General features: G+C 40.6%; 1 protein-coding gene across 2 annotated transcripts in view; it reads right to left on the reverse strand.

The window, feature by feature from the left end:
- TRIM69 (tripartite motif containing 69) overlaps nucleotides 1-12,076 on the reverse strand; it is a 25,902-nt gene extending 13,826 nt beyond the window's left edge. Inside the window, exons 1-3 of one of the 2 annotated variants that reach the window (XM_008586356.1) lie at nucleotides 11,724-12,076; nucleotides 3,200-3,676; nucleotides 2,284-2,379 (exon numbers count right to left, since the gene is read on the reverse strand). In XM_008586356.1, coding sequence (XP_008584578.1) covers nucleotides 2,284-2,379; nucleotides 3,200-3,676; nucleotides 11,724-11,729 — 579 coding nt within the window. In that variant the 5' untranslated portion in view covers nucleotides 11,730-12,076. The remainder of the gene's footprint in view (nucleotides 1-2,283; nucleotides 2,380-3,199; nucleotides 3,677-11,723) is intronic. The other variant, XM_008586357.1, reaches the window with a different exon arrangement.
- Nucleotides 12,077-12,888: the final 812 nt, after the last annotated feature.

Here is a 12,888-nt window from a genome sequence, read left to right on the forward strand (position 1 = left end):
CATTTCTTTCTTTTTTTTTTTTTTTTTTTTTTGTCCTTTTTGAGACCAGTCGCACCACGCTCAGCCAGTGAGCGCTGTGAGTGCACCGGTCATCCCTATATAGGATCCGAACCCACGAGCGCCACACTCTCCCGAGTGTGCCACGGCTCGGCCCGATTTCCACATTTCTTCACTCATTCCCATAGTCACACCTGGGGTTTTATCATCCCCCGGCAATTGCACCATCTCTGCAATAACTTCCTGTACTCCATGCTTACTTACTCAGGGACCCCTATGGCAACAATTATTGGATTTCATTGAAACCGCCTATTCATTGACCCTTCCATTTCTATTTATCAACGTCCATCTTCATGTCCCTCCTTATCCAGCTTGGATTTCATGGTTCATCATTATTATTACACTCTTAAGACAGTCTTAACTCCCTCTCTCCTGGAGTTCATGATTTTCTGATTTCCATTTTACCTTTCTCACCACTGTTTCTCAGTCATAAGAAACAGTGTTGGTTCCACTTCATCTAATCAAGCTCTAAATATTAGAATTACCTGATATTCTGTCCCAGGCTCTTTCCCCTTCTCATTCTACATTTTCTTTCTAGGCAGTATTCTCTTCTCCCATGGTTTTATATACCACCTAATGCTGACTTTTTTTCCCCCTAATGGCCACCTTTTATATCTAATCAGTCACCACATCCGAGGTAATTTTCGTCTCCAAAGCATATGCTCAAGCTCTTTATTTCTCTACATCTCCACTGCTTCTCTAGTCCGAGCCACCATCATCATTCTTTGGGACCACTGCAGTAGTCTTCTAACAATTGTCCTTGTCATTGCCTCCCTTCGATCTGTTCTCCACACAGCCACCACTAGAATGATATCTTCAAAATGAGCTAAAACCATGTCTTGTTTAAAACCCTTTAATGGCTTCTCATTATTCACAGGATGAAGTTCAAATTCTTAATATTACCTACACAAGGGTCTACGTGATTGGGCCCATATCTGCCACTTCAGTATCATCTTGCTTAGCATGCTCCAGCTTTATTGGCCTTTTCTCTTTTCTTTTCTTTTCTTTTCTTTCTTTTTTTGTTTGTTTGCTTGTTTTGGCTGCTGGCCAGTACAGGGATCGAACCCAGGACCTTGATATTACTAGCACCATGTGCTAACCAACTGAGCTAACCAGCCATCCCTGGCCTTTTCTCTTTTTAACATAGCAACTAACTTCCTGTCTCAGGACTTTTCCATATGCTCTTTCCTCTTCCTAGAACATTCTTCTCCAGGCCACCTCCTTCATATTCCCCTTACCCAGTTCACTTGACTAAATTACTTATCTTTCAGTTCTCATTTTTAATAAGTGACTTCTTCAGAGCATGTCCCTCCCCCAGTCTAGGTTAGGATCTCCATTCATATGCTCTCATAATACTCTATATACTCTATATTTTCATTTATAGTAGTTATCACAGTTGTTATTTTATTGTTATTGGTGGAATTATTTAATTAACATCTATCTATCACCCCCAGCATGTAGTATAATGCCTTACCCACTGAATAAATATTTGTTGAAGGAATGAATGTTGACTCTAATAGCTGAACTAGGAACTCTTACAACAGGAACAAGAGTCGCTGGAAACACCATTACTTCCATCTATCCTTCTTCTTTCTCTGAGTCTACGTATTTCTTCTTCTTGATGCCAAATGAGAGAAGGCTTTTCTCCATACATAACCCATAAAGAAACAGAACTCCCAATTTAGTCCCCAACCTAGGGATTCATGTGCCAAATCTCTAACCACTAATGTTGTCTAGAGCTCCTGTAAAGTTGAAAGTATAGGCAATAACTATTTAGTTTGGGAGCAGCTAAGAAAGATCAAATCAGATGGGAAAAGCCAACAACATGAGAGACCTCGGTCCAGAGGTGCCTGGTTATAAATCCAATGGAAAGAAAGGTAATTCTTTGGACATAGCAATCTTTAGCGGATTTTTCTGGTAAATTCCTTATTTTTCCATAGGTAAAGGGAAAGAGCAGACAAATCTCAACCCCATGACAATCACCTAATGATTGAAAGGATCAGCATATTAGGGAAAGATCAATCTGCTCTGTTGATCAACTATTGGGAACCTATTCTGCCACAGTATTTCTTTTCACCTTACAATGTCAGTTTTCTAATTCTGTAGCCCAGGTGCTATTTAGTCTGTTAATAATATATGAGTAGGTACCTTTGTACCCACATAGCTGAAGTTACAAGGAGAGTATATTCCAGTTCTCTCTCATAATCCCTCTACCTTGCTCCTCACCTTGTAAGCAACAATAGCATCCTTCTGCCTATTCTTCAGGGTCTGAAGTTCCTTCAGGATTGTCTCCAGTTGATCCTGATGGATGGCAAGCTCCTCCTGGGAATACCAAAGAGAATTAATCCACAGTGACTTGGGAGATGAAGGGCCATAGAAAACATCTCCCCTAAAGCCCCAGTGTGCCAGAAAAAAGTGAGCTCATACTGCAAAAATCTTTCCCTTCCCCTATATTTTTCAAGAATTGTGAAGAAAATTATAAGCAGGCAGAAAAACTTAGTTTTGCCTTCTTATTAGCTAGCTATAAGAGGTTGAAGAAGGTAATGAAACTCTATACATTTTCCACTCTAGGTACACTGTTCTCACCATCTATACTTTTACCTTTACTGTTCCCACTTGGAGCACTGGTTTCTGCCATCCACATGCAAATTATTTCTCAGTTCAAGTCCAATCCCTTTTTTTCACTATACAACCCCTGACTATTACAGCTTTCTCCAATCTTCCCAGAAATTCTTAACACTTATGAATTACAAATGTGATACAATTTCATTGTCTGTAGTAAACTATCTTATTTTACTTTTGTTGTTTTATTCATTCTAAACTTGACTAAATTACAAAACTTTTATAACAAGAGCAATATCTTATATGTCCATATTCTACGCAGTGTTTAGTAGACTGTGGTCCTGGCAGAGTTCAGGTAACTATTTGATTCAGGGAATAGGCCAGAGCTACTCCTCTGTTCCTTTTCTATAAGCAGCAACTCTAGAGAAAGAAAATTGCAAGATATTTTATATTTTCTGAGCACTCTGAGCTTTCTAATCATCATTTGAATAAAGGGGTGGGATTGGAAGAGAGAAAAAGCCCTACAAAAGATTTTTCCTAGATTTCCTAAGGGATTGTGCAAGGCCCAGGGCTTACCCACCATGAAGAAACGGACAGCATCAGAGATTTGCAGGAACTCCTTAGACTGCCCCACAGACAACCGAGCATCCTTGCATTGAAAGCAGATCAGTTTCCCATCTGGCTTACTGAAGAGTTTCAGGTTCTCTCCATGCTCTGGGCACTGGGGAAAGCCCTTGAGTAGGGGTAGCTTGTTAATCTTCTCTACCAGCTTCTCCAGTACAAGGTTGAATGTACACCTGCTATACTGACATAGCATCTTACACTCAGGACAGAATGTTTCCTTTGCTTGCAGCTTCCAAAAGTTTTGGATACAGGCTTGGCAGAAGTTGTGGCCGCAGCTTAGCATCAGTGGATCACGGAACCAATCATTACACAGTGGGCAGTGTAGCTCCATAGTAATATCTTGTATCACCACTTTAGAGGGTATGTGGGTGATTGAATCATTCAATTCAACATAGTTGCCTGGATCAGTGTTGGAGGAGGTGTTAGAGGATACCTTCGGAAAAGAACAGCTAAAATGAGTTTCTCTCTCCTGTTGCCCATTTCAGCACTTTAGGATGTTGGGCTCCATTCCTAAAGGAACTGAGAATTGGGTAACCAGAGTAAAAGCACCATAATCTCTCCTTTGAAAGTGATCCAATAAATTTGGTGTTTTCTAACATGAAATAGTTTATGACACTATTTAAACTTTAATAGAAAACCAAGGCAGAGGAAGAAAGAGTACTCAACCAAAGCAATGTATTTTGTTGTACATTCCTCTTTCCATTCAAAAAAGGTCACATAATGTATGATTCCATTTATGTGAAATATAGAGAATAGGTAAATCCATAACAGAGAAAGTAGATTAGTGGTTGCCAGGGGCTGGGGGAAGGAGAAATGGGGGGTGACTGCTTAATGGGTATGGGGTTTCCTTTTGCAATGATGAAGATGTTTTGGGACCTGATAGAGATGATGGTTTTACATTGATGGTTAGTACATTGTGAATGTACTAATTGCCACTGTAATGTACATTTTTAAATGGTTTTATGTTTCATGAACTTGACCTCAATTTTTAAAAATTGAAGCCATTTGACTCCAGAGGCAGAATTTTTATACTGAACATTCCCTTTTGCAGAATGCTGTATTATAGTGTCTTCCAGGATGTGCTACTATTTGATGAATAGCCACCAGAAGTGGCTTCAATCTCAATACCTAAGGGTCTGATGACATGAGTAAACATTCAGTGATGCCAGCTCTGCTCTAGTGCCCATACTTTCTGGAGCATAGAATGAGTAACATAGAAGCTCTGACATAGGGCTCACATCTGACCCTCCACTATATTTGTGGATCAGGACAAAGTACAATTAGAAGCCTCTGGCCCATTCTCCTTTTCACCTCCCAGACTCCTCACCCTGTCCCTCATAAGCAAGCATGTGGAAAACCCAACGCACACAACCAAGCTACACACACACACACACACACACACACACACACACACACACCTGTCCTTGGGCCATACCTCAAGCCTACCAATATACATACTGGCAGAGGTGTAGCCTGGGTGTGACTGGTACTGACAAAAGAGCTGTATTTTGTCTCATCTTGTTTTGGGGAAAAGAGCTATGGAGGCCCTAAAAGTGGGCTATGAATCTCTTGGGCAGAGAATTCTAGGGTCCCAGATCTGGAGTGTGATTTATAAAATAGGAGAGAGCATAGGCTCTATGTGAGTATGTCCCTTTGGTTCCATGGATTCCTCATCTTATAAAGAGGAACATAGCTGGAGGAAAGCCAGAGCTGGAGCCTCAAAGCATGGGCTCAGGGAAGGGCCCCCATTGCCCAGGTCTAAGGATGGTTCTACCCTCCTCTCCCATCCCACTCACCCTTATCCTAGCTCATCTAAGATGGGTTGGGCCTGTCTCTGTTCTGGAACCAGCAAGGAGGGGTTGTCCTGAAAGCAAGCCTCTGAGTTTCATCTCACAGGCCACACCTTCAGTAGAACTGAATTCCTGGAGTCTCGGGGTCCCTGTGGGGCTTGTCCGACTTGGCTATGTGGAGGACCTTGTTGTCACCATTGATTACCCAGGTTCTAGGATTCTAGGCTCTTCTTCCTAATAAGTTTTCTGCCAGAATTCCTACAACAATCCTGCCCACCCCCAGACTTTCATTCAGTGCTCTCAGCATGTGCCATGACCAGGCCTGTATATTCTTACCCTTTCCTAAATGCTAAAGATGACAAGCTGTGATCCAGAAGTATAAAAATGGGTACTGATATAAGCTTTCTCAATGTAGAAGGATAATCTATATGATGGAGATAAATGTGGTCAGGAGAAACATGTGGGAGAGAGAACTAAGATGAGACTTGAAAGATGAGATCTTAGGCAGACAGAAGTAAGGAAGATTATTATGGGTAAAAAAGAAATGTTAAATGTACATGCGCTATTCTTCAATTTGTATATCACCTCCCTCTGAAGGATGAAAAAGTTAAATATAGACAGAAGATTTATTCTGAGGCAAAAATTCCTGAGGGTTGATCCAGGGGTTACTCTGCTGCTCTTGAGAGAGAAACTGGAGCTTAGAGGAGTTTGAACCTGCTCTGACACTCAAGTCAGTGGTAAAATCAAGGGAATTCAAAGAATTCTAATCCTAAGGCCAGGGCTATCTCCATCTGCTGTACATCCCCTTGAGAATTTAATACCCAAAACTGCTCTATTCCTCATTCCTAACCCTTCATTCCCAGTTAGAAGTTCATATTTGCCTGTACTTATGGGCTTCCTTTTCTCATATTCAGACTTATTCTAGCCACGGGAATACAGCTAAAAATCCTTTGCCTCATCATGAAATTCCATTCTCATTGATGACTGTTATGTTGCCCTCACCCTGTTCCTAGATTCTCATCTTTATTTCTCCAAATGCTTTGGCTTGAGTCCATAGACCCTCGCTCTGTAGTTTCCCACACAGCTTGTGTTCCTTATCCTTGATGCCTGATTTCCCCACACTTGGGTCTTGCCTGTCTGGACCTATAATATAGCCATTTTCTCTTTAAATGTCACCTCTCCACCATTCTTTCCAGTCTCTTTCTGAAATGCCTATCAGACAGATGTCAGAGCTTCTCACTCTAGTCTCCATTTCTCTTAATTTCTCTTTCATAATTTCTTTTCTTTTCTTTTCTTTCTTTTCTTTCTTTTTTTTTCTTAAAGAGCTCATCTAACCAAAAGTGAAGAGAAGGCCAATCCTGGCCAGAGACCCTGAATAAAGGTGGGAAAGTATTAACTATGTTGGTAAATTCAGAGAACAGTTACTAGGATAGAAAATGGACACTAAGAAGTGTTGAGAGCTAAGGCCAAAACTAGGTTACAGTCTGATTTTAAAGAGGGGATATAATGGATGACATTTGTAGGCCTTGGAGTCAAACTGTCGTGTGTAACTTCTATGAAATCTTGGGTAACTTAATGTTCTAAGTCTCATTTCCCCATCTGTAAAGAGGAATGTGTTCATTCAATGGCATTCATTGAACATCTACTATGGGTCAAGCACATAATGATGGTAATGCCTCCTTGTAGGGTGTTATGAGGATAAGTTAATAAACATAAAGCATCTTGAATGCTTCCTGACCCATACTAAGTGCTGATTAAATGTTAGCTGTTAGTATTGATTACGAAAATGTTAAAATTCCTTCTTCCATGAGAAAGGTCATGCCATTTTTTTTTCTTGGCAGCTGGCTGGTATGGGGATCTGAACCCTTGACCTTGTTACAAGGCTCCTCTTTCATAATTTCTAAGCCCATGGCTTTCTGTGCTGTGCTCTGGACATAATCTCCCATTCTTGCTTTATATACGTTATTTATTTTTTGTTTCTTTAAACATCTTTGAATTAGATGAGTTCTTCCTGAGTCAGCTATTTGCAAGAGACCTATATGAGTCTCTTGCATAGGCAGGGCCATAGTTGAAGCTATTTTCTTTATGAAACATGTGTGCATGGGTTCTTTTTTCCCCAGTATCTGCACTGCAGGATTGCTTACAATGCAGAGTCTGTCTCCTCCATTCTACCTCATCTACAGACTGCTTCTGGCAAATATGACTTTTTCATCCTTGTTCAACTTCACCTACCCTATACCTCGAATCTTTGTGACAAATGGGTGTAGAGAAGCTCTGCTTCAGCCTGCTTTCCTGTTCTCATTGTCCTACACAAGGGCTTGTGGGTCTTGGCCCACAGGATGGGGCACTTTCTTTGGAGAACTATGTCACTCCCCTTTCGTGTGAGATCTGCATCCCTAGACATCTTCTCTCACACTCCTTTCTGATTTTCACTATATTTGGCAGTCCTTCCTCATACGTTATAATCCAAGCTATTTGATGTCTCTACTTTCATTGCAAAAAGTTTGTCTGTTTTTTATTCTCTTTGTAGCTTTGACTTAAAGAAGGATGAGTTTCTAAGAGAAGCAGGAACACTTACTGTTTTTCAGTCCACTATTTAAAGACCAAAGCGTAAATTGTTTTTTGACACCTTATCCAACATTTCTATGTGTCTAGAGAAGTGTGTGTGTGTGTGTGTGTGAGAGAGAGAGAGAGAGAGAGAGAAGGGGGCAGACATGATTAGATAATGGACTTTCAGCAATCAATATAGATTCTTTTCTTCAAAGTTTAAAAATTGAATTTCCCTCTAGCCCACAGGACATGAGGACTCAAAGTCAATATTTAGCGGTCCCCATAGCATTTATAGAAAATACTATGTGATATTCTTTGCACACTTGAATTTTTAAACTAAGATCAATCCCCAATAACTACTAGATACGTTAATCACAGTAGCTGTCATTCCCATAGTCCATGCTAAGGTCAGGCCTACACACACCACGTGGCCTCCACCCCCTCTCTCAGGCCACAGATGGGCTTCTGATCCATTCTATAGCCTGTGCAGCAACCCAAGATGTGACCTGATGCAAAAAGATAATCTGGAAAACCCAGAACCTCTCATGAATTTGAATCTGGAAACTAAGATAGAATCAGGAAATTGACAGTAGGAGTAAGTTTAAAGATTACCACGAAATAGAGTTTGGGACATGAAAGGTCATGGCAAGGACAGTCATAAGAAAAAAGAACCTAGGAGATTCATTTTAAACAGACGGCAAAAGAAATGCAGGAATGAAGGGTGGGGAGAGTCAGCTGGTAGAGACAAGAATTAAAAAGAGAAAGAAATGTGGAGAACATCTGCATTATGTTAACCATAGCACTGTCCTTTGGCTCTTCTTGGATTCCTATACCTAGCGTGATGCCTTGCCATAGTAGGGGCTCAACATATGTGCTGCAGGAAAGACTTTATACTCACAGTAACTGAGGTTATCTCTCTGTTTAAGGTAACTGGTCTGAATCTCTGCCCTTGTCATGGACCCTCTGCCCCAGTACTCTATGGAATTTTTTTCTTGGAGCGCTAGAGTAGAGTTTGCTAAACACTCATTTAATGGCATTCTCAATGTTCATTCTCCTTGACTTTTTCAATCTATTCTTTGTCCCTTGTGATGCAATAGTGTCCTAATTCTCCTGCCTCTCTTCTGCCTTGGCCAGTTTCTCATCCTCTTCTCATTTCTTTTTTTTTTTTTTTTTAAAAGATGACCGGTAAGGGGATCTCAACCCTTGGCTTGGTGTTGTCAGCACCACACTCAGCCAGTGAGCAAACCGGCCATCCCTATATGGGATCCGAACCCGCGGCCTTGGTGTTATCAGCACCCCACTCTACCGAGTGAGCCACGGGCCGGGCCCGCTCTTCTTATTTCTTTAAGTATAAACAATCACCATGGTCTGTCTTCAGCTGTCTCCTATCTCTATGTTCTCTTCTTACCAAGTGAACCACTCATTCCTGTGACTTCACAGACAGCCTCTATAAAGGTGACTCCCAAATCTGTATCTCTGAGCCATGGCTGGGTCCTTGAAAATCAACATGACTGAAACAGAACTCATGTTTCTCCCTAAATCAGTTCCTTCCTTTCACTTCCCTATTTCCATTTATTGCACCACCAATCTCTGAGTTTTGAAATCTGAATTATCTTTAGATATTTCATTATCCTCTTCCTTCCCCATCATCTAATCAGTTGAAAGGTCTAGTTAATAATAATAATAATTGCTAGCCCTCCTCTGCCTCCAAAATCTCATGTTGCTCTTCATAGCCTACCAAAATAAGTTTTGTGGGGTTTTTAAAGGGCCTGAGAATTCAGAATTCTCTACAACATGTTGAAAATTTATAGCTCTAGTCTTTTTTCCCATGGTTTGTTGTACACTTGATATTTTAAATTTACCATACTTTTACATATTAATAATTCATTTAAGTTTCATTAACCAAAAGATTTCAAAAGATGATTACTTTATTTTTTGTACTAGCCTGAGTGAACAATTGTGTGGAAGTGAAGAGAAAAAAAATGTTTATTCTCTACCCTCTCAGTGTGTACCTAGAAGAACAAACCCAGAAAAATATGCCCATCAGGGAATATGCAAGTACAGAAAAATATTGCATTTTATGCCATTCAGGGCTGTTTTGAAAACTTTTTAAAAAATGCATTCTGAATAGGATAAAACTTGCGGGAGAACCTGGCCAATTGGAGGTGAAGAATCTAGGAGAAGGGTCACCTACCAGAGCTGGTTTGTAATCCTGGTGAATGGTGGCTTTTGAAGGTGGATGTCATTTAGGAATTTCATTCAATGAGTTTTTAAAATGTGTTAAAGTAGATACTGGTTTCCAAGACTGGGGCAAGGGAGAATGGGGACTGACTGATAATGGGTATGTAATTTCTTTGGGGGGATAATGAAAATGTTCCAGAATTAGATAGTGGTGATGGTTGTACAACTTTGTGAATATGCTAAAAAAAATCACTGAACCGTACACCTTAAAAGGGTGAATTTTATGATATGAAAAATATATTTAGGGCCGGCCCAGTGGCGCACTGGAGAGTACGCCGCTTGGGAGCTCGGCAGCGCTCCCGCCGAGGGTTCGGATCCCATGTGGAGACCGGTTCCCGCTCACTGGCTGAGCGCGGTGCGGGCGCGACACTGAGGGTTGCGATCCCGTTGCCGGTCCCTGGTACGGGCACAACACCAAGGGTTGCGATCCCATTACCGGTCAGTAAAAAAGACAAAAAGGAAAAAAAAAAAAAGAAAAATATATTTAATGTTATTTATTGTCAATATCATATGCTTGTGTTTTCACGGTTAATTCATCTTGCCAGTTGAGGTTTAGCAATTACCTTGACTTTCAAGAATATATCTTGTGCTATAAAACAAGGGATTGATCATATTAGCTAGTATTTACTGAGTATTCACAGTGCAAAATGCTTTATGCACGTTATTTTATTTAATCCTCATAACAACCCTATGGGATAGGTATTATGACCTCATTTTCAAGGAAACTGAAGCCTAGAGAGTTTAAGTAACTTGCCAGGGTCACAGTTATTAGGTGCTAGAGCCTGGATTTGAGCTTTTCATCTGACCCCAAAGTCAATTATCCTAAGCATTGAGTCAGCCAAGAGCCAATCAATATGTTTTGTGGAACTGAATTTATTAAATGGATCAAATTTGAGAGGCAAAATACCTGAAATAATTTTCTACTGCTCTAGAGGGAGGTATAGAATTGCAAACCAAAGGTGATTCTGAAATTTCTATATCTAGAAATCACACCCACTGCCAGCCCCTGTAAAGAAAGTCTAACCTCAAGGCAGAGGGAGAGAAATTCAAGCGAGGGATTGCTATTCATCCTTATAAAGTCCTGGCTGGCAGGAATCACTTTCTAAGAAAGCATGTCCTCCTCCTTCCACTCACTGTACACATTCTCATAGAGCAGAGAAAAGGCAAGGAGCAAATCTATGGAGTCCTTGGAAAGCTGTAGAAGAAATATTTAATATTTCCCAAAGATTTCCCTGAGAAGTTTCGAGTTATAAATTTTTTTTCCTTTGGTGGCTGGTTGGTGCAGGGATCTGAACCCATGACCTTGGTGTTACAAGGCTGTGCTCTAACCATCCAAGCTAATCAGCAAGCCCTGGCTTGTCTGTCTTAAAGGAAGGAATTCAGTTTAACTCCTATAAGAGTCAATTCTGCTTTAAATATGAAATATCAAATGTGATAATATAATCAGCAAACCAAGTGATATATAGAATCTTTTTTTTAGTCTAAAACTTATAAAGTGATTACATTAATAAGGAAGGTAAATTTTGGGGTTGGGGGGGTTGTCTTTTTTTTTTTTAAAAGATGACCAGTATGGGGATCTTAACCCTTGACTTGGTGTTATCAGCACCACATTCTCCCAAGTGAGCCATGGGCTGGCCCCATGGATGGTAAATTTTTGTATGGCATTTAGTTTAATTTTTCTCAAAAGATTATGGTGGATTTCATTACTTTCCTACCTGCCTCTCTAATCTAAATTCTCAGTTATTCTAAGGGCTAGTGAAATATAGAAGCTACAAGCTGTCACAACTTAAATATTTACCTAAATTCCCTTTCATGCTCCAAAATCCATACCTCCTCCTGTTGTACTGTTTTCCACACCATGCTTAGAAAACCTGCTGAGTTAAGAAAAGGATAACTTACCTCCATGAAGTTTAATCATAAGGCCACCAGGGGGCAGAGGCAGGCACTTGGATCAGAGCTCAGCAGGCCCAGGATGGCTGCAAACCAAAAGTGAGGGATCTGTTAGTTTGCTGGGAATGGCCTCAAAGCATGATGAAGGAAGGAAAAGTTCAGAAGCTGGAGAAAAGGGGCAAGCCAGAATGAGATCTGGCAGATTCCGTGACAGTTGGTCAGTTGCTTTGATCATCCTTTGCTTAAGAGAAAGAGTAACTTTGATTGGAATGGCCTACCTGCCCACCCTTTGGCAGGGGATGAGGGGGGTGCAGCTCATTTAGATTCAAAATGGGACTCTAATCTTAAAGTTCACAGATCCCTATTTCTGGACTAGCCTGCTCTATGAAAGAGGAAATGAAATAAATCTCATCAGCAGCCTATAAGCCTAACACATGAGAAGTCACCACCAAACCCCTACTCAAGCTCCTATCACAGCATCAAGACACCAACTGAGTGGCTCTAATAGAGAACTGTTTCACTTCTCACATTCCATTGAAACAGCCGTGACTCTATCTCTGAGAAAGTAACAAAGGCCTGGAAAACCCCAGGCCCTAAAGAAGCAGGACGGAAAAAGTCACCATTTCATACAGCTTTCTTCGGCAGCTTTAGCTCACAGAGATATGTACCTAGACTGTGCTCCCATGTGAACTATAAAAAGCCATCACAGTTGTTTGAGTTCTTTATATATTCTGGATATTAGTCCTTTGTCGGATGTGTATTTTGCAAATATTTTCTCCCACTCTGTTGGCTGTCTTTTAGCTCTGTTAATTGTTTCTTTTGCTGTGCAGAAGCTTTTTAGTTTGATATAGTCCCATTTGTTTATTTTTCCTTTGGTTGCCCGTGCTTTTGGGGTCATATTCATGAAGTCTGTGCCCAGCCCTATTTGCTGAAGGGTTTCTCCTATATTTTCTTTAATAAGTTTTATTGTTTCGGGGTGTATAATTAAATCCTTGATCCATTTTGAGTTGATTTTAGTACATGGTGAGAGATATGGGTCTAGTTTCAATCTCCTGCAAATGGATAACCAGTTATCCCAGCACCCTTTGCTGAAGAGAGAGTCCCGACCTTAATGGCTGTAAGTTTGAAGTAGTGATAAACATAGATGTTATGGTGAGATATCAACAACTACTGT

Source organism: Galeopterus variegatus, unplaced genomic scaffold (assembly GCF_000696425.1).
Source record: "Galeopterus variegatus unplaced genomic scaffold, G_variegatus-3.0.2 Scaffold3963, whole genome shotgun sequence".
Taxonomy (NCBI): domain Eukaryota; kingdom Metazoa; phylum Chordata; class Mammalia; order Dermoptera; family Cynocephalidae; genus Galeopterus; species Galeopterus variegatus.